This window comes from Calypte anna, chromosome 5 (genome assembly GCF_003957555.1).
Source record: "Calypte anna isolate BGI_N300 chromosome 5, bCalAnn1_v1.p, whole genome shotgun sequence".
Lineage (NCBI taxonomy): Eukaryota > Metazoa > Chordata > Aves > Apodiformes > Trochilidae > Calypte > Calypte anna.
The window spans coordinates 9,404,853-9,426,030 of record NC_044250.1 but is presented as its reverse complement, the minus strand read 5'-3'; the positions used below and the strand labels follow the sequence as shown (position 1 = coordinate 9,426,030).

At 47.2% G+C, this 21,178-nt stretch overlaps 1 protein-coding gene across 1 annotated transcript; it reads right to left on the bottom strand.

Moving 5' to 3' along the window:
- Positions 1 to 6,332: 6,332 nt before the first annotated feature.
- NRIP3 (nuclear receptor interacting protein 3) lies at positions 6,333 to 18,255 on the bottom strand. The gene is made up of 7 exons (XM_008504834.2): positions 18,067 to 18,255; positions 11,160 to 11,339; positions 10,374 to 10,456; positions 8,154 to 8,296; positions 7,706 to 7,758; positions 7,510 to 7,607; positions 6,333 to 6,348 (listed from the first exon to the last, which is right to left on the bottom strand). The coding sequence occupies exons 1-7, from the start codon at positions 18,238 to 18,240 to the stop codon at positions 6,333 to 6,335; spliced, it is 747 nt and encodes a 248-aa protein (XP_008503056.2). The 5' UTR covers positions 18,241 to 18,255.
- Positions 18,256 to 21,178: the final 2,923 nt, after the last annotated feature.

Here is a 21,178-nt window from a genome sequence, read left to right as displayed (position 1 = left end):
CCAGGACCCTGTCCCACAAGGCTCTTTCTAGGTATTAAAACACTGACCTGAACCATAAGACACCCCACTGGGAGATGTCTCAGCCCTCACAGCTAAACAGTACCTGGGGACTTTGCTTTATTCATTATTTAGTTGGAAGGCACAGAACAGGACACTGGAAGATGGCTCATGACCTCGTATCACAGCAGACAAAGCAGCAGGAGGAAATATGTGAAGCAGAAGATTCATTGCAACAAAATGTGGTCTTGGAGCAAATTTATCTAGGAGAATGCTAAGCTGAAAATGCCAAGTCAATTAGCCCTTATATGTGATTTGGTTTTTTAAAATGTACTGTCATCTCCTTCTGGAAGATGAAGAAGAGCACATTTTCCCCTTCTGTTAGGCCACAATTTCAATCTAGAAAATGTCATTGAAGCCTAAACCCAGGAGAAGATCTCTCTGAGTAGAAGGAGCTTAAAATCCACAGATTTTCTCTCTAAACCTGTCCAGCCAGAAGGCCAAACAACCCTTCTCAGAGCACCACTCACAAGAAACCCACTTGACTGATTTCTCACACATCTGCCCTCCTGAGACCCAGTTTTTCCAGCTCCAAATCACATTTTGCCAATTATGGGTTTTCTCCTCCTCTGTCAGCAACTGAAAAGGCAAACAGAGCAACAGAATGGCAAAATCCTGATCGTTTTCCGTGTGTCACGAAAATTACTGTTCTTGATAAAACCAGGTCATTGGGCTGCAACACACTTGTGCTGGGCTTTGTCCTTCACCCAGGGATTTTGAAGTGGGTTTTGGATTTGTGATTTGTGATCCAGGGAAGCCAAATGATTCATTCCCAATTACATTTTTCTTTTCAAATTAATTGCCAGCACTGTCTGGTGTTGTACTTTCTCAAATGGAGCCTGTTTGCCTGTGTTCTCCATGAGTCAGTGTGTTTTGCAGCCAGCAAGCGCCTGATCACTCTCCTTGCTCCATCTGATCTGTTTGTGGAGGAACAGAGGACTGGGGTTTATAGCAACACTTGAAAATACATTGCTTTCCTCACTTTCTGAAAGCAAAAATCTCATAGTGCTTTTTCCCTCAAGCAGTATTTTTCAATGCTGCCTTTGCCAGCATTGCCAATGAGATGCTTCACAACTGGCAACACCTGGAAAAATATTGTGGCCCTGTGTACCTCAGGGATGCTGGGAACAGTGGCACTTAGCCTTGCCTACCATCTCCTTACAGCAGGGTGAGTTTTTATCTGACTGGGTCCAGGTCTCTTACCCCAATCTTCCAGGCAGTCCTCTCGTAGCACTTCATCCCTTGGAACAACCTCTGCCTTTCTTCTGCCACTCAGCTGGGGCACTTGGTTTCCACACCCACCATGTCACCCATGGGTCTGCTGCCCACCCAAAGCACAGGGACACTGCAGCTGCAGCCCACAGCACAGTGTCACACACACCAACCCAGGGACACAGGGAGCAGTGCTGGACACCACACACAGAGCACAGGACCAGGGCAGGCTGTGCCAGCCACACCACCAGGGAACCTCCTGAGGACACCTCGGGGTGCTAGTGGTTTTCTCACCTATAGTAGCAGTGTCTGCCATGTCCACTGCAGGGAGGAGGTTGTTTTTCCTGGTCTTTGAGAAAGAGGTGAAAGGAGGTGAGCAGTAAATCAGTGCTGGCCCTGCCACTGCCTGAGGGTGACACGTGGGCAGCAGAGCTGAAACAAGCCTGGCTGAAGCAGCATTAAGAGCTCCCCACCTTCTGCAGATCCACCACCTGTCTCTAGGATACCAGGAGGTTTCACATTTAATGAGCAGGTGGCTTTGCTCTGCTTCCCCTTGCTCCAGCTCCAGCACCTCTCTGCAGAGTCCAACCACAGCCCACAGCAGGGGCAGCCACGTCTCTCTCTCTGATGAATACGAGTCCTGCTCTATTCAAAGAAAAAAAGAGAAAATCCCTGCAGCATTCCCCCAGCTAGTTCTCCCACTGCCATGGCTTCCTGTTATTCCTGAATTCCCAATATTTTTGGGTTGTTGACTGTCTCCACACCCTCTTTGAGAAGTCTCATCCTGCGGAAGCAATAGCTCTAGTAACAAAACACTCTAGTAACAAAATCATTAAATCAATTTGACTTCTCGGCAATGCCATCTCCAGTGAAACATCACGGATACCTGCAGTGTCATCTCCAGAGTCTGCAGCCTTTCACCAGTGATGTGGGGTTAACAGAGGAGGATGAGACCAGCACACGTCTGGGCTGTCCCCAGTGGCACACAGCCCATAAAAAGGGGAAAAAAGAGAAAACTCAGCTTATGACAAGGGGCAGACTTTCCATTGATGGAAACCCTATACCTCACCTCCCTCTATGAAGCCAGCAGGTGACAAAGCAATACAGATCTCAACTAATGTTTGCCCCATAAAATAAATCAAGCAATGTACAGTCCTGAAACCTATGTTTATAGCAAAATAAGTCATGTAGTTATTTGCTTCTGAGACACACAAATCAGATTTGTTTTCGCAACATGTCGAACAGCACATTATCATCAGCAAGGCAGTAATAGAAAAGCCCATAAAAAGGACCTCCCTAGGGAACTATCAGATAACAGATTACCCTGCAGATAGCTGTGGAGAGACACTCCAGCAGGTCTCTTCTAATCAGCTACTCTGACAGCAGAAATGACAAAAAAACATTGGTGAATCTCAGCAGCATACAAACTGCACGTGAGTAATGTTGCTGTAGGGCTACTCCTGGCAAAGTCCTCTGACTTCCCACTCAGATTAGCAGCAAGTGCTGCTGCAAAGCATCCAGCCCAGGAGGAGTTAAATTGGAGGGTCAGATCCATAGCTGTTTGGACTGATGTGAAGAGGAAGGTAGTGAGAATATGGGAAGAATCCCAGTCTACAGCCTTGGGATGCTCCTCCTCTGCTCCTGCTCCTCTGCTCTGCCCCCTTGGCCTCAGGTGCATCACTTACAATGAAACATAGATATGAACTGGGAGCCTGACAGCCACTCTTCACCACCTGTCCAGATCTCTCGTTTTCAGGAAGCGTTGATGCCTTAGTCACGTGGACCATATTAATTGCGGGAAGGAGCCCAAACATCAAGATCCTTCACATTTCACCAGCTTTTGAAGCACTGGGATGGACCAAGGCTCCTGCAACACCTTCCTCTCTGCCTCCTTCATCTTCCCAGGCAAAACCATGTTAGGGAATGGTTGCCAAATATGCACAGGCACATGGCTATGCTGGAGGTCAGCAGGAGCAAGAACCCAGGGCTTGCTGAGTTGATCTGCAGCACTCAGGCACTCACCTCTGTAGCTGTGCAAGTGCTTCTGTAGACACAGAGATCTGATGTTACTTCAAAACAGTCCATAATCCCTGTGGACTGAGGCAAGGTCCTGTCTCCTGTAGCAGCTGTTCTGCCTCACAGAGCATCTTGCTCACAGGAATCACCTCCAAAAGGGCACCAGCAGCAGGACTATCCTGCTGTGTGCAGAAGGATGACATTTTCCCCATTGATTTTCCATTTGTGTGTGCTAGGACTCTGTTCTCCAGCATCAGGAATAGTCTCAGTAAATCTAGAAACCCATAGCAGATCAAGAAAGCAAAATGAGTTATTTTTGCCTGTACATTTATTCTCCTCATTTTTTCTCTACTTTATTGCTGGAGCCTGATTTCTTCCCACACGCAGGGAAAGGCAGCTCAGCACTGAGGAGAGCCTCTTTCACCAAAGGTTTTTGCTGTGAGATTTTGAGTGGGTAAAAAGGATAAATTCTCATTGGAAAGAGAAAGAAATAAATAGTGCTGAAGCAGCCTAAATCCTATCCAGGCAGAGACAGCAAGCCCCTAAATCCACATTCCAGGCTTTGGGAAAGACCCTGATATGGGACTTCTGCTTTTTTTGTTTGTGATCACATAGCTACTGCACAAACGACACCTGTCTTTTGCTCTGGCCACTTTCTTTTCCTAGCTTCATAAAGTTTACAAAATCACCTTCCTCCTCCCCTCCACTGTCTGGCTCTGCCCCAGCCAGCTGCCCAAAACAGGGCAGAAACAAACTCAGTTTTCCAAAGGGTAAAACTTGAAGCAGCACCAGCAGGATCTCACAACTCCTTAGGGAGGGAGATGCATGGCAACAAAAGGCTGGGATTTCAAATGCTCACATTTTACCACAAGTGCTATGTTGCTATTTAGAGCATCTCCACTGCTGCTGTCTGTATGGTTTGATAGCAATTCCCAACAGGAGCACAAAAGCACTGAGGAGTCCCACCATGGTAAAGTGACATCAGCTCCTGTTCTCCACAGAGAAGTGCACTGAAAACAGCAGCATATCCAGGGTACAAACAAATCAGCAATAACAATGTAACTTTATTTAGATTTAATTTGACATTTAGCACAGTAATAAGCACAGAAAGAAGTACCAAATTACCAAACTCATAGCATATAAAATAATCAAATCTATTTCATATTTAATGAAGTATTTCTAGAACACATCGGTGGGACTGCCCTGGGCAGCCCCTGTAAATACATATATATCTGTATATCTCTCTCTATATATAGCTGTGTTATATAAAATACTGTATGTAGAGAAAGCACTGAAACTTATCACCAAAATAGAAAATAGCTCAAAATACAGAGAGTTCAGATCTGCTACTCATACCCAGTATTGAAAAGAGGTTCAAACCCACTGCAGGAGGTAAGGGAACATCTGAGATACGATGGGAGGAGTGAGGTGGCATTACTGGGCACAGACCAGCTGAAGCTGGCAGGAGCCTGGTGCACAGGACAGCCTCCTGTCCCGAGCCAACGGCCATGAGGTGACAACTGGTCCTTGCCCAGGACCGTTGAGACATTTCCTAAGTGGCAATGCCAGTGACAATGTCTGTGTGTGCAGGTGATGCTGCACACCTCGGGGTGTGGTGCCAGCAGTGCACTAAGGGCTGGGGGGGATTCAGCAGGAGACCCCCAGACCCCCAAGGCTGCTGCTAAGGCAGAGCTGCCTGAGCAGAGCTCCCCTGCCCAGCACACAGCTGCCTGCTCTGGGACTGGCCATAAGCAGATGCACAATATCACAAGGAGGTTGGTCTGAATTTTAAAGACTCCTCATCAGCAGATGACAGGAATTAATTCTCATTAGCTTTTAAAAATCTAGAAAGCTGCTTTTGTACCAGGACGGGCTACCCTGAGCAGTACCCCTAAGAATATGTTGGCTCTGTTCTGCACGTGAAGTAGCAACCCTGCTGCTACAGGACAGTGACACTGAATGAAATGTTTGTCCTGGCAAAAACTCCCACCTGCCCAGAGGGTGATGAAGGTTAATATTTTACTTAAGATCCTAAGCAATTTGTCAAGAGATATAAAAAAATATGGCATTTCTGGCAGCAACACTCAAGTCCACCTGGAGTCACTAACCAGCACCAGCCCATAGCCTGGGTGCTGGGCAGGCAGAGGCACCAGTCCTGGTGGCAGGGGAGAACCAAGGACATGGGGGCCATTTGGTTCCTGATATACCAATGAGGCTCTGGATCTGCTGCTTTCCATACAAGATACTTTTGTGCTTGTTTGTTGATTTTTTTGCTCAATACAAGGATTAATTTTCCTGCCTACTCCAGCTAGGAAGGCAGCTAAGACCTCCTTGGGGATTTCAGAGCCTCAGTGAGGCAGTGCCACAATGGGCTGCCCCTGTGCCAACCCCACAGCAAGCTGGGGGCTGCTGGAGATCACCCTGAGAGCCCTCTCAAGCCCTGTTTCTGTGCTTGTGCCACAGATATGCAGAGAAGCCCATAACCCATTAATAATTCTGTAATGGCTTTCTCATCAAGTCAGCAGCTGCATCCCTAAGTACATGGCAACAATACTATGCTAACAGGATGACCTATAATTTCTAGGTGGTATTAACATTGTTATTTTACTCTGAGTAACTTCCTGGTAATGGCCATTTGAATGTGGCAATATCAATTAAGTGAATAGAAATGCTTAGCCCCTGGAAAAATCATTAATAAAAATTTCATTCTGATAGCCTCTAATCACAGCTAAATACAATTACTCATATGAGGCTACTATAAAAAGTATTTTTATCATCAGAAGAGTTTCATAAGGTTTTTCCAACTGTTTGTAATAAAGAGGACACTATATAGAAAATCCAGAAAATAAGCACACATTTGTTTCTCAAAACCCATGGATAAACATGACAATATTACTGGCTACTGAACAGGATTTCATTCAGCTCTACTCAAGCTGTAGCCTAGTACAAAAGTTTTCAAAGCAGTGTGCTGCTTTTTCACCTGGAACAGCTGCACAGGACATCTTTGATGTCAAGCTCTTGTGTGAGGATGTTGTTTCAGTTTCTCTTTATGCCTCCAAGCTGCTGAAAAAGAAAAGACATTCAACCAAATAGGTGTTTTTCATTCAAAAAAAAAAAAAAAGAAAAAAGAAAGAAAAAAAAAAAGCAAAATTTGGCCTTGAGTGCAGTACCAAGAAATAATTCATCCCCGCAGTGGGTGCACATGCATTCTTGTCCTGACTCCCTGCACTAGTGCATTCATCTTTATACCCAATGAGTATAAATAGAATTAGCTGAGGAAGGGCTGCTCCTTACCACCCACTCCCACCCAGGCTCCTCGAGCTCAGTGGTACCCAGCACAGCAGGCTCAAGCTGCAGGACATCCAAAACTATTGTGGCTGCTCATTACAGGCAGCTAAGGAAGGTGCTGCCCTATACCATTTGTCAAATAAGCTTCCTTATGCAGTGAGCAAATGTTTTTTAGATAGCTGTGTCCACAGCACCCACGGCTGAGCAACCACAAGTGCTGACTGCAAAGCTGGAGAGGCACAGAAATGTAAATCCCCCTCCCAGGCCCCCAGAGCCTGCCAGTTTCATCACTCAGAGGCAGGGCCAGTAATGCTTTTCTTTTTCACAGTGCTCAGCAAGGAGCTCTGCACAGTGTCTGGGAGGAGGGGATTGCCCAGCCTGCAGGCAGAGCCAGACAGAACAAGCTGAACAGATTCAGGAGGTACCAGGGCAAACAGCACAGATTTCTCCTTCTTCAGGGAGATAAGACTGAAGAAGTCCAGGACATTGGGAACATCTGGCAGGAGGACATCAGAGGCAATGTGGGAAGAAAAGGCAACACCATTATCTCCAGGCAGTATCTCTTCCCTCTGCACTTTGCAAAACACGAATGTGGGTTTGTTTGCCTTGCTTCGTAAATATTTTCCAGAAAAAAATCGTTGTTTGGGAACACTGTCAAAGCAGTGCTCAAGGAGCCCTCCTAGTGACCTTCAAAAAGTTTATTTCCTAAGGCATTTCCCTGTGCTGTCTTTCCAGATACCCCTTTGTTGTAGAAAAAAGTGATAAAAGCTGAAGAAGTCCCTGAAAAAGTCAGGGACTGTGTTTCAAAACTCTGAGCTGAGAAGAAAAATTTATACCAGTGTTGCTGAGCTCTCATTTGCCTGCAGCAAGGGCCTGGGGACTCCTGAGGGGAGTGCTGGGGGGCACAGAACACAGCTCACCTCCCAACCAACTTACTGCTCTCCTGCCACAGTGCTGTCCCTGCCCACAAATGGGATTTCTTCCCTGTCCGTCTTCCCCAGAATGAGGTGGTGCTTCTCCATGTTTATGACACACTGTAGAGAATAAATGCCTTAAGGTAAGAGGAAAAGCTGCAGTTTGCAGTGGTCCCAGTTCCCTGAGCCCGAGTAAAATTCCAGTTCTAAACCCCTACCTTCAGAGATTTCAGTGTCTGCAGCCCAAAAGAGAAGGGTTTCTCATTCTCTTCTGAAAAACAGAAACATTCAGATTTATACATTAAAAACATTGCTCCATGCTTTTTTGTCAGGGACTCCCATCTTTAATTCATGGCTGCTCTACTAAATAAAGCCCTGTTTATGAAATGACTGAGTAATTCCAGAGGGGAACAGGACCAAACGAGGGCAGGGAGATCTGCCTGCAGGGAGAAGTGACGGTCCCTGCATGGGCACTGCAGAGCACGGATAGGGCACTGCCAGGACAGCCCAGGTCAACACATTCCCACTCCCTCCCTCCACTGGAAGGGCTGCAGGAAGGCTGTATTTCTGCTCAATTTTAAGGTGATTTTGAAGCTTCATTTTTTCTTCTGGGTTAAGAATGATCAGAGCCCCAGCCCAGACCCAGAGCAGAAGGCACACACTCACCCAGGACAAAGGCAGAGCACTCCACGGGGACTGCTCCCACCATCAGGGACAGGCACTCGATCTGCCCAAGCACCTTGGCCTTGTAGGGCAGTAAAGCCATCATCTCATCTTCACCTGGGAGTGCTTTCAGATGCTCCTTTAACCTGCACGTTGAAAACACTTCTGTCATGAAACTGCCATGGCTCGACTTCTCCAGCAAGGAGCAAATGGCTTTTGGAGAGTACTTACACCTGAAGTGCTCTTAACTTGCTCATATTACCACACTATTATTGGAAAATTGTTTTACTGGCAGGTTTTCTGTGATCCTGGGGATGCAGCCAGCAGCACACATCCATTTCAAACCATGGCACTGCCCAGGATGCAGCCCTGGGCCACATCAGCCCTTGCCCCAAGCAGAGCTCCCTAGGGGGTTTGCTTCTTACCAACCATGATACAGTTGAAGAAACAGCTGGAGATGGTTCCTCACTCCACCACCCACTGCCCCTGATGGTTTTCACATATGTGACAGAGACTGCTGAGAGGTTGGGGGTGGGGAGGGTAAAGCCACCTTCAATAAAGTGCTTCATTACATCCGAGACTGACCCAAGGACGTGGGCAGTGCATGGCTGAAAGCTGACCAGGGAACTGCAGTGAGGTGAGGAGAACAGCTGCATGATGGAGTGACACATCTGGGAGCTGTGTTTGAAAGAGGAAAGTCCCTGGGCATCGTGTAGTGACCAAAGCTGCTCACATAACAGCTGCACCTGCATCTCTACAGGGGATGTCTTGCAGCAACCTGAGGGCTAACCCCAACCCCTGTCCTCAGAGAGGAGGGGAAGAGCTGAAATGGCTCCATGACAAAGTACAAAAAAGATTCCTAAAAAAGAAGAGAGGAAATGGCCTGTGCCCCAGGGACATACACACTGCGTTAGGCACTGAGACCCAGCCCTGGGCCTGTCCCCAGAGCTGCTGAACCTCAACCATGGGCAGCAGCATCCAGTAAAGCAAGCTGCAGGGCCCCTCCTTCCCTGGGAGAAGCAAAATCGCCTAAACACCTCTTCCCTGCTCCTTTCCAGAGCTGGATTTAAACAAAACTCATGTTCTATCACTGCCACATGCACTGGAGTGCTTTGCAGTACAACATCCTGGAGCAGTGCCGGCTGTCGTGGGATCTACCACAGTGCAGGCAGAGAGAGCCAGGCACCAAAGCCCTACCTGCAACCCACTCTGTTCATCTGCCTCTAGCTTCTGGCCTCATGAGCACAAACAGCAAAGGAGCTGCAAGAAGCTGTATGTAAGGCAGCCCAGCCTGCTGCAGGGTTCAGCTGGCAGAGATGGGGATGGGCTGTCTGCCTGCCCACCCAACACAGCTCCTGCCCACCCCCAGGGCTCCACTGGTTCCCACCCAGCAGGAACCAAAGTGTGGTCATTCCTAGTGGGTAACACTGCCAGGGACAATGGCATTTTACTTTGTGTCAGTATCATAGAGAGGCTGCCACAGAACACTGCTGTGCAAGTCAGGAATGTTGTGCAGCCAATGCAGCAGCTGGCAAGATCATAAAATCATAGAATCATAGAAAGTTAGGGGTTGGAAGGGACCTCAAGAGGCCATCTAGTCCAACCCCTCCTGCCACAGCAGGGTGACCTATAGCAGGTAAGATGAGATCCCTCCAAATGCACTGTTTTCACCCAAAGTCTAGGCTGAGCAGCTCCAGGGTTTGCAACGAGTTTGTGGTGAGCACAGTCACCTTCCAGCCAGTAAATGGTGTTGTGCAAAGAAGTAATTACTGTCTGGACAGAAAACAGGCACCATTCATTCAGGACCATGCAGCAGTGCTCATAGAACTATTGGTTTTTGAGTAATAATTGCAAGTCAGCAATGAAAAGCAGTAAATCCATGAGAATTAAGTGCTAAAATCTCAGTGATATCCGGTGAGCTGATGCCTGGATGCAGCTGATGCACTGAAAAGATACAAACACATCCAGGCCTCTAGAGGGGTTGACCCAGAGGTGAACAGGCCAGTACAAATGGCTTTCCATTTCAGTTCCCTGCAAGGACATTTAAGAATAACCCAGGATTTGTTTGTAACAGAAGGTGCAGGGGCTTGCCCAGCACTGCCTAAAGCACTGCCTTCCAGAATGGCCATAGCTGGGGTGAGTGAAGCCCCAGCCCAGGGAGCACTGCCCGTGCTGCCAGGTGCCACCAGTTCCCACAAGACAGAAATCCAGCTGGGTATTTACCCTAGCCTGTCCAGGCAGGCTGATGACATGAGGTTGTGCTGCGAGCCAGTGTCCACCACAGCCTTCAGCTCCTTCCCTGCACACTGCAAGAGCAAGCAGAGACAGGGGATGGTGAGTAGGATGCAGGATGAGTACAGTGTCAGGGACCTTTGCTCTGCACACACCAGCCCATGACAAGATGCCAACAACTCCCTGTGCAATCCCATCCCTGCTACACCACACATTCAGTGCCCCCAGGGTATCACCTCATCTACCCCAGGCCCCCAAGAGTTCATTCTTGAGCTGCTTTTTTAATAAGGTGGTGCTACCTAACAACATGGAGTTGGGTCCTGCATCCTTCCTGACAGCATTTGCCCCTGCAGAGAGCAGAGGGGGCAGCCCCAGGCAGGAGGGGATATTGTGGAGAATGGGAAATTCAAAACAATGTGGGGGTAAGGAGGAGAAAGAAAAAGTTGGTGGCACTTGAGGATAACAAAATGGGCTGTGAGCTCAGGGATTCACCATGGACAATACCACTCCTCAGAGTTCCAGCATGCTGCCCCACCTAGCTACTGCCTCCACTCTGATGTCTAAGGGAAGGCACTCATTAAATCAATTTTCTCTGTGATACCCAGGTGGGTGTCTGTGCTGCAGGAGCCCTGAGCTACAGAGGGAGGGCATCCCCACAGCTATGACAGACCCAGTGGGGTGCATCAGGAAACATGAAGAACAAGAGCACTGCTTGAAGCTGTGAGAAATAAAACCTGTGGGGGAAAAAAACCCAGAAGGCTGGGGAGGGATTTTTACCTGGCAGCTCACCACTATGAGCTCCTCATCCTCCATTTTCCATGAGCTGCCCAGATTAGTTTGATTCAGGTTGTTGGTCTGCACTGAGTTATCACTCTTTGGAGTCCAGCTGCCCCGGCTGCTTCTTAGTTTTGATAAATTTGTCTCCATCAGGCGCTTCTGCAGGATATTATGTGGTTGCTTTAAGAAAAAAAAAAAACAAAGCACAGAAGAGCAGGGTGAAGCCAGAGGAGAGCCATGACATGACCTGCATCATGACCTGGCCTGCTTGTGGTGCCTGTGGGCCAGTGCTGATCTCCTGGGAGGGATGCTCTAGAGTCTCACTCTCCCTGATTCCTAGACTACATGCACTCTTCCCAGCCCACATCTATTTTCTCTCCTGCCAGCTCCATCTTACCTGGCTTTGACTAAGATGAACTACTTTGCATTGGCAAGGGACTAATCCTTTCAAAATATTAGCCAGAATTTGGAGGGATGCCTTTCATTTTCCAAACTTGGGTTCAAGATTTGATTTCATATAGGAATCCAAACAAATCAAGCTTTTCTAAGCTGATGTTTCAGCCATAATTACCTTGATCTGTTGATAAGGATATTGGAAAGTCTATAGCAATATGACAAGTTAAAAAGTAATAAATTACCTTTCCAATTACACACCCCACCGAGGTGTGAAAAAGGTGCATGGACTTACTGAATCAACACAGATACTTTTATTGAGCTCTGGCATTGCTAGGGTAGGAAATATCTGTCTGTCCTCCACCTGTGGCAATGCTCTTCACATGAATAGACTCAGAATTTAAGAAGCTGATTTTGGTGCCTGTGCCTTGGCTTTTGCATGTGCAAGTGAAGAAGGCACAGCTTTACATAGAGAGCTATGGATGACATCTATTGTCAGACCTGGTCTGGCCTTTAGGTCAGAATTTGGTCTAAAATTGTGTCTTTCTTCCCTCTGCGCTGGTATTTAGCTGTTAAGTGTGAATAAATAGGACCAGTCCTGAGTGCCATGCCACGGGAGGGAAGGGAGAAGAGAGTAAGAGGTACAATGGTCTGAGGTAAGTAGGTAGGTAGATATTCTCCCAGGAAATCCAACACCATGTGGCAGCTTGTCACTCTCTGTCATTTCCATTCATTCTGCAAGAAGCATGCTGCCTCTCAAAACCTCCTCCAACTGCTTTCCCAAAAGCCTTTTTATGTTTAATGTTCATCATGGATGGATGCACATACTCTGCTGGGGGTGAAATTACTCTGCTTGATTATCTGCTCATATCTCTGCCTGGCTGATCTCTCCCCTCCAACTCCCCACCTCAATTACCACAATTACTGCCCTTTCCTTCTGATTTTAATATGTCCACAGTGAGACCTTCTTACTGGTTTATACCCCTAAATTTTTGCATTCATATTAAATATGTCCCTGTGTCCACAGAGATCTGTAAACCAACAAACCTCCTCATCCTGAGGGAATTTCAGTGGGATCAGATAACTTCAAAAATTTCAGGCTGCGCTTCCCCAAGTTGTGCAGCACTCATCCTCGTGAGCAGAGCCTCATCCTTAAAATATTCTGGGTGACACGTTAAATAACAGCACTTACAAAAGGCTAATGCAACTTGGCATCATCCTAAAATAACTGCAACCATGTTGGTGCTTCAGATCCTGCTGTAGGCATAAGACAGAGAGTTAAACATGACCTGACGGATGAGATAAGGTTGATGCAGCCAACACCAGTGGTCACCTGGACACATAACCTCCTTTTCCCCCTGCTTTTCACTGTTGTTATTTCTGCATACCACTGGAGACTTGAAAGGAAAAAAATTTGTGACCATTATTAGTTGCAGATGCCATGTCTGACCAGCACTATAGAAAGCACAAGCTGTGTAAAGGCAGTAAAGTTAAGAAACTCCCAGTGATGGGGAGAAATCAGATCCAACACCTCACTGACTCCTTCAAGCACAAGAAGTAGCAAAGCTCCAGCACTTCTCTAGTTACCACTGCCTTCCCAGTGAGCCTGAACAGCAGAGAGCAGTGTTACTTAACTTGGTTAAAGGCAGGCAGACTGGGTCCACTAGTACCAGCCCCTGTGCTGGGGCACCGTGTTTGGAAGCTCTGAGCTCCCTTCTGCCAGGCAGAAGCCAGAGGTGCAGCCAGCACTGGGATCATCTCCAAGCTACTCATCTAAGCAGAACACAAACCAGGGTTTGCTGATAGGGGGTGGTACATCCTTCTTGCCCTTTATGTTTGCCTGCAACTCAGACACACATTTGGAGGACTAATTCTTCACCCTACCAAAAAAAAAAAAAACCAACAAAACAACACATGAAGGTATAGGGGACTGTAGCAGACTGGGGAAGTAGCAGTGGTCATCTCCTTGTACCCAGCTCTGCTCTTCTGGGACCAAAACATTTCTGAATGGTACCATCCAGGACAGTCTGGGTGCTCTTCTAATATGCCTGGCCTCAATCTCATTGCCAAATAACCTGTGAAAGAACAGGCTGGAGAAGAACAAGTCACCAGCACAGTCATAGTTGTTAACTGTACTCTACTATTGATTTAAACTAATTTTTTTAAAGACACGTTCTCCTATGGATCATTACATGTATGGGCCCTGGTTTTATGAATCCCATATGGGACCAACCAAAAGGAAAAAATCCAGCACTCAGTGAACACAAGTAGCCCCCACAAAAAGGACTGTCTGCTGATGCTTGGTCTTCTGAAAGCTGCAGTGAATCTTGCCTTCAGGGGACCAAATATTGCTTACATTGTGCTCCAACACAGAAATAATCTAGCAAGAGGGGGCTGAAAAGGTTCCCTGCAGCAGCATCTTGTCTCAGGCTATTAATTAGTTTGCTTTAACTTTTATTACCCTTGATTCTCATGTGCAATAGACTGAGGGATGTTAGTCATGGAAATTACTCAAGTGATGGATATGCACTTGCTGAGCAGATAATGTGCCAGAAGACATTTACAAAAGCACATTTGGTTGGAAAACTTCAAGCAGAGCATGTCTGGGAGGGAGGGAGGGAGAGTAGGAAAACCTCCCTGTGACAGCAACGGGGAAGGCAGCTGTGTTCTCCCTCCAGCACGAGCTGGTCACACAGCAAGGACCAGATTTCCTGGTCCTGTATTTCCATGCATTGCATGAAACTGATGAAAGTTTTATAAAAATGGGAAATTTTACATGTCATACAAGCGCAAAAGAAAAGAAAAGGAAAAAAAAAAGGTAAGTTATTTCCTAGTATCAAGTATAATACAAATACAAAGCAGGATATTTTTCATAAAGTTTCTCCCTTCCCATCCCGAAGACTTTGCAAATATCTATAATCCCTAAAAAAGTTACAGTAGAAACCCATAAGAAGTGAGTAGAGACACTAGCTATTGCTGAACCTCTGTACCACTGTCTGTCAAACCCACAAATAATTCAGTCCAGTTTTATTCCTCTCACATGCTGCAATTTGCAGTACCCATCTCTCTGGCAGGTTTCACACTGTTTTGGCTTCTAGATCTGAGGACAGCAAGATCTATCAACAACAGTTTCACTCGGGTAGAGATGAAAGTCAGGGAACCTGCCAGCTCCCCAAATTCCCAAACCCGTCTCAGGAGGTTTGCCCTCTCTCTCCTGCCTCTACCAGGCAGCAGACAAAAAAAGGAATTTTACCATCACAACAGAGCTCTTCCCAAGAAATAACCAATTTCTCTCTTTTTCCCATCTTTCATCCAAATTCACCTCTTCTACCAGCAACCTGTGTTCATGTGTCAAGAGGGGCATGTCAGCCCCTCTTCCAGGGTGATGAGATCTGATGAGATGTCCCCTGTCGTCCTGAACCCCCTGAGTGCTCAGGCAGTGTCCCAGTCTCTGACCAAGACATTGTGCCTAACACCAAAGTGTTTGCATTCCGACCTGAGCATGCTGCAAGTGACCACAGCGTTGCAGTAGCTGGCGGAGCTGGGGAGGGGACTGCAGACCCAGGTGTCCAGGGGAGGCTCTGAGGGCATTTGAGGAGGGGGAAATGTTTTTTGTTGTTTTTGTTTGTTACTATTTACAGCTTTGTTTCCCAGCTTATAAAACGATGCAGGACTGTTTCAGGCAAAGCCCATCCAAACCAGCCCAGCAGCTCTCTGGTGAGGGCAAAGTGTCAGAGCATGAGGAGAAGCTGCCACGGCCCAGCAAGCCCTACCCAAGTCAGGGTAGCATAGTCACAGTGTTGGGAGGCCCAGACGCCATCTAATAACCATCTCATGCCTATTTTCTGGGCTTCATAGGAAAAGCTAATAATGAGGCATCAAAACAAACTCATTTCTGCTCTGCATATCCAGCCCTGTGTTTGCTGTGCTTTAGCTTGGTTTTATACCAGGCAGGCAAAGTGGAATATGTATGTGGAATAAGGAGATAGAAGAGTTTGGTCCAACCTGGAATAATACACTGAAAATATCAGAGACTTAACATAGATAATTACAGCCAGTATTTATCAAACCTGCCTATTCAGAGCAGCACCAGGAGAGATGCTTCAGGAGCTGAGGAAGGAGACACAAGCTGGGGCACACCCACTGTGGTGCCCAGCACCCCCCACACTGTGGCCAAAACGAAGGGGATTTCTCCCCAGAATCAGAATGGTCACTGCCAGCTGTCACCCTGAGAGACAGGGACTGCTCTCACCACCTGTGCCACCTCTGTGGAGCTGCTACCTCCTCTTGTCTCCTGCCAAAGCCACTGGAAAATCCCCACGGGAAACCCTGCATTAATAATGCCAGTCACGTCAGAAGCCCTTCCACCCACGTCACCACAGCTGTCACACAGCTTTAGACACAAACGTGCTGCTTTGTCAGGAGCCATGCAGTTATTTACAAGAAAGCAAAAAGCCAGGATGCCCTGGTTCCCCTCATTGTGCAGCTCAACCCCTCTGAACCTGGACCTCTTGCTCTGGGGCCATGCCAAGGAGAGGTCCCACATTTCAGAGCTTCTCCAGTCTCAGAGATGGACAATATCCCTCTCCTCTTGAAGACAACTCTTGTGACATCCAGGCAGCCATGGCACCGGTAAGAAACACTGTGTCCTCTAGAAGTGATGCTCACTGTCATCCTGGCTGTATGAGGAGTGAGGATGGGGGTGCTGGCAACGTGACCTCTGCAAGAGCTGTGACACTCACAGCATCTTCTCTGGGGCTGAAGGAACAGGCCTGAGCATGTGCCAGTGCTGTCACTTGGAGACTTCCCATACATCTCATGGCACAGGAGGCTGGGGCCAAGGTGAGCCTTGGCCATATATGTCCCAAAAACCTCACTGTGACATGGGGACAAGGTGTGGTTTTGCAGTGGGGTGGGTGGCCCTCACCAGCTTGGTTCTCACCCCATCCCTGGCTGGAGAACCACCACAGCCAGAATAGCTGGGGCAGGCAGCACACCCCTGCCATTTTGTACCTCCTTTCTGTCCTTGGAGGGGATCAGGAGCTGAGGACCTCCCCAGGGCTTTGGCACATCCTTGGATGGAGCCCCCCATGCAGACCCTCCTCTCAGGGGCTGTGGGTGCAGCAGGGGTGATGCTGCTGCAGCAGCTCAGCAAGAGTGGGCACAGGAGCAGGGAGGAAACCTTGGGTGATGTTTCTGTGACCAAGGCCATGGTGAGGAGCCCCATGCTGTGCCCCTGGGGCACAAGGACTTCAGTGGCCCTGGCTCCTGCTACTGGTTGCCTCTGTACACTGGGCAGAGCAGAAACCCCTGTTCTCCAGGTCTCAGCTCTGCACACTACGAGTTGTTAAATGACACACTATTTAGACTCTGCAGATAACAGCAATAACACCACTATCATTCTCTGAAAGGCAATTTGTAGCTCCTTGAAGGAGCTCCTTGAAGGAGCTCCTTGAAGGGACCAGGAAAGCTCCTTGTGAGCCATTCCATGGGAAGGGATTTCACTCCCTACAATTGCAAAACATTTGGGATGTCAAAAAAAAAAAAAAAAAAAAAAATCACCTCTATACACTGCAGAGAATAACCAACTCATTCCACTTATCTCAGCCGGGCAGCCAAAGCCAGCTCAACAGGGAGGCTGTTACAGAACTGCTGCACTAAAACCAAAACCAGTAATTTTTCTCAATAAACTTTTACCAAGCACTGAAAGAAGCAAATACTGTGTGTTACAAAGTGCAAGAATTTTGCAACAATTGGGTAAAAAAATAGTAAAGGAGCTTCCGTTTTTCTAGATTTTGCAGGACTTTTGATATTGCATTTAAGTATAATTTCCCATTAGAGAGGGCTCAAACATTAATGCATGCCAGTATTAAGAAATGCTCTCCAGCTCCTGGATGTGATGAAGAATTATGTCATCTACAGGGTCACATGGATCACTGCATATGTAAATAATTAAGACCTAGAATTTAGTCCTTCCATTAAGTATATATACATATTCATAAGACTTTATCAAAATGTAATCTTGTCAGGTTTATGTTTTGAAGTACTAGTGACTGCACTTTACTGAATCTTTTATGATTATATGTTGCACACATACGTGCATCACAAACGTGTATAAATGTGTGTATTAAATGAAGCCATTTTGATTAACTCAGAGAGGAGTTTTTTACTGAAAACAATAACATCTTTTCTGACATTCATGCAAATGCAAAAAAATAAAAGTAAGAATAAAAAGCTTTTAGATTTGAGTGTCAGGCATTTGAAATCATCTATGAGCAAAAAACAGCCCTGGTGATAACTAGCATATTTCCTTCCTTTTGCATACCAAAGCTTCATTTTTTTTCTTTTTTTATACCAATTTCTACAACCAACCAACCAACTTCTCCTCCAAACAGAAAAAATGACACAAAGAAAAAAAAAATCAAAAAAACAAAACTACAAACAAACAAAAAAACCCAGACACTGCCCTACTAGCTTCTTAAGTCCCCTTCAAGTAAACACAATAAAGCCTTACAGTGTCTTTTGAAGTCCCCAGCTTCTTCAGCCCATCCAAAGGGAGGAGATCTGCAGAATCCTTGTGAATAAACTGAACTGCCTGCTTCATCCTCCTCTGCTGCCGGAGAGATGCCGCTTCCCTGAGCTCCACTTCTTTCCTACTCGGCTCTGTCAGGACACCCGAACAAAACATCTTTCCACCCGCGTAAGGCTCGCTGCTTGAAGATTTGCCTCTCGGGGAGATGGAGCCAGGGAGATGGAGCTAGGGAGATGCTCTGTCCCTGCACTTTATAAGCAGAGCCCGGTGACGTCGGGAGCGCGGCAGGTACCGCAGCCGAGGCGAGGCGGGGTTGGGCTGATGGCAGCTCCGGGGAGACCCGAATGGGGCTGGGGCGGAACCAGGGACCCCGCTCTGCCCCTCCTGAGGGAGAGATCAGCTGCGGGCAGCCGATGGTTTCCAAACCCCCCAGCAGCCTCACGGGCAGCAGAGAGACCCCCACGCCCCAGCTCTCTCTTCTCTGCCCCGCAGGCTGCTGGGGAGTTATTTGCTGGAGATGCTAAGAGCCACATCAGCCAGGGCTTTGCTACCTTATGGCTGGGTGAGCAGGGTCAGGGCAGGCTCTGGATGCCGCTGACCTCACTAAAGCATCGCAGGCACCAGTCTGCATCGTCACTGCCTGCCCAAATCCCCAGGAAGGGTAAGGACTCTCACAAACATTGTCCCAGACAAACTGGGGCACCCCAATTGTGGTTTTACGTGGGGTTTCTATACCCACCAAACATTCAGGTACAGCACAATTTTATTAATGTCTAGCATCCATTACTAATCAGAATAAAACTTTGCAAAGCAGCTGTAGTTTTGCAGCATTTGCTGTTTTTCTACTGATCCAGATGTTGCTGGAGATACCTACCTGAGGGTCTGAAAGAGGACAGGGTGAGGATGCTGGTGCTATCCTGGTTGTCCACAGGTATAATTTATCCTTCATGGGCAGCTTGAGGCTTCCAAGAAGCGAAGTCTTTATTTCTGGTGCCAGACTGTCCTTCAGTTTGTTTTTCCTAAGCACAAACAATACCAAAGTCTCCAGTAAAATTCCAATACTTCATAACATTACAGTATATAACATGAGCTAATACATATTAACAGACTTAATACACTTTCATACTATAAAGACTGCTTGATATAACAGCTAAGGAAGGGCATTTTCTGAACAGTATTCACAGTGCACATGGATTTATTTCACTAAAACAGTGAGTTTTATAATCTCTCACCAGAAATAAACATTGTTTTTTCTCTCTCCACAAAGGCCCACATGCTTTCAGAAGCACAGCTGGGGGAACAGGCACTTTCCTGAACAGTCTGTTTTCCAGGTAAATTTTTTTGCAAGGAATAAGTGCAAGAGAAAATTCAGCTCTGCCTTGGAGAGATAGTACAGATCCAAAACCACTCCACATTGGTTTGGTTCTTGTTAAATTGATAGAGACCTTGGATGCACTAGATAGAGCACAAAAATGGCAGAGCTTAGCCCAGGATTTATGCCAAGCCCAAGTTCCAGGGCACTTGTAATCTCTGTGGGAAGCTGGGTACAGTCTCCACTATGTTCTCTCACCAGTGCAACCTGGTCTCACACTTCCCACCTTTCCACTCACCAAGACACCACCATCCTTTCTCCATTTCCAGGGAAACACCCCTGTATTTGACAGGAAAGAGATAGGGGAGACAGGGAAAAATCCTTCATAATGAGACCCGATGTGGAGGAGAGAGAGGACAAGAAGGGTTGCCCTTGCAGCAACTAAGATATAATGGGGAGGGGAAAAGGGGGAAAAAGGAAAAAAAAATTAGTGAAAGCAATGAAAACAACAAGCAGGTAGAGTGGCTTTAAACCACAGCACCAGAGTTTCTCCTTCCTCTTCAGGCTGCTGTGAAGCCCAGAGCAGGGAAGGGGCCAGGCAGGATCTGGCCCCCCTCAGCTGTGGGCTGCAGCCAGCCTTTTCCTCAATCCTCAGCCTATGCAATGTTGTCAGCCCCAGCAGTGCAGAAACAACCACCTTAGCACTTTTTAAAGACAAAGCTGAGCTGACATGAGGGTTCTGAAGACTGAGAGCAGCCCCTGGGCGGGAGGGTTGCTGACAGGAGGGCAGCAGCACCCTGAGCCTTAGATCTTGCCTGAGGAGCAGAGCTGACACTGGCAGGGCTGGTGCCAGCTGCTGTGGGGACACCAAAGCAGCAATGTTCTGTGGGTAAACATATACATCTGAGCTCTGCAGCCACGGCCAGGCTCCATATGTTCAGCCCTTCCTCATATAATCTGGGAGAAAGATGAAAACAAAAATAATCAAATGAAGGAGCAGAATACATAAACCCCGTTATTGCACAGCCTCACAAAAAGGCCATTAAGCATGAGGCAGCCCGAGCTCATGGAGGTGCTGGTGAGCAGAAGGATAAGAGGGCTGACAGAATGAAGAGGGATATAATTTTTTTCTCCCCATGCTGACTCAGCTCATTACACGACAGGACCATTGTTCCTCTCCAGGCACACATGCCCAGGAGGACAAAAGCACCTTCTTGTTCACCTTGGGAGCTATTTGGCACTCACCAGGCTGATTAAATAAAGACATATGACTACATCCACACTCTTCTAAAGGCAAGGAGGCACAGAAGAAAGCAGAAGGACTGCCACGGAGACCAGGAGATCACTTTTAACATAAAAGCTCTGTGGAGGAGCAGCACTCTGCTTGGCACACTAGCAAATGCCCAGCAAAACAAGTAAAGGTGCCAGATAAGGTGGAGCTTGAAAAGCCCCCCCTCACCCTATAGCTCCAGGACTGCAGCCTGCGTTTGCATTCAGGAAATAATCACTGTCTGAGCCCTAAAATTTTCCTTCTGCTGTATGTTAGAGATGCACCTTCTGCCAAGAGATCAGAAAAAAGCCTGCCAAGTGTTCAAGAGTAATAAATGAGGTAAAGGTCCAATTACCCTCTTGATTTTTAATCCTGGGAGAGAAGAAGGTGGGAGGAGCAGTAAATCATCAGCTCAAATTACTTCGAATACGCACTCAAACAAGGGCTCGGTTTGGATACTTAGAACACCCAGTGGTTAACTTGGGAGTTGGTCAGGTTTTTTGCCAGATTAG

Coding starts and splice junctions, on each gene's coding strand:
- NRIP3 (XM_008504834.2), bottom strand. CDS start 18,240: ATGTTTTGTTCGGGTGTCCTGACAGAGCCGAGTAGGAAAGAAGTGGAG. Junction 11,340..18,066: donor TGGGGACTTCAAAAGACACT/GTAAGGCTTTAT, acceptor TTTTTCTTAAAG/CAACCACATAATATCCTGCA. Junction 10,457..11,159: donor TCATAGTGGTGAGCTGCCAG/GTAAAAATCCCT, acceptor TTGCTCTTGCAG/TGTGCAGGGAAGGAGCTGAA.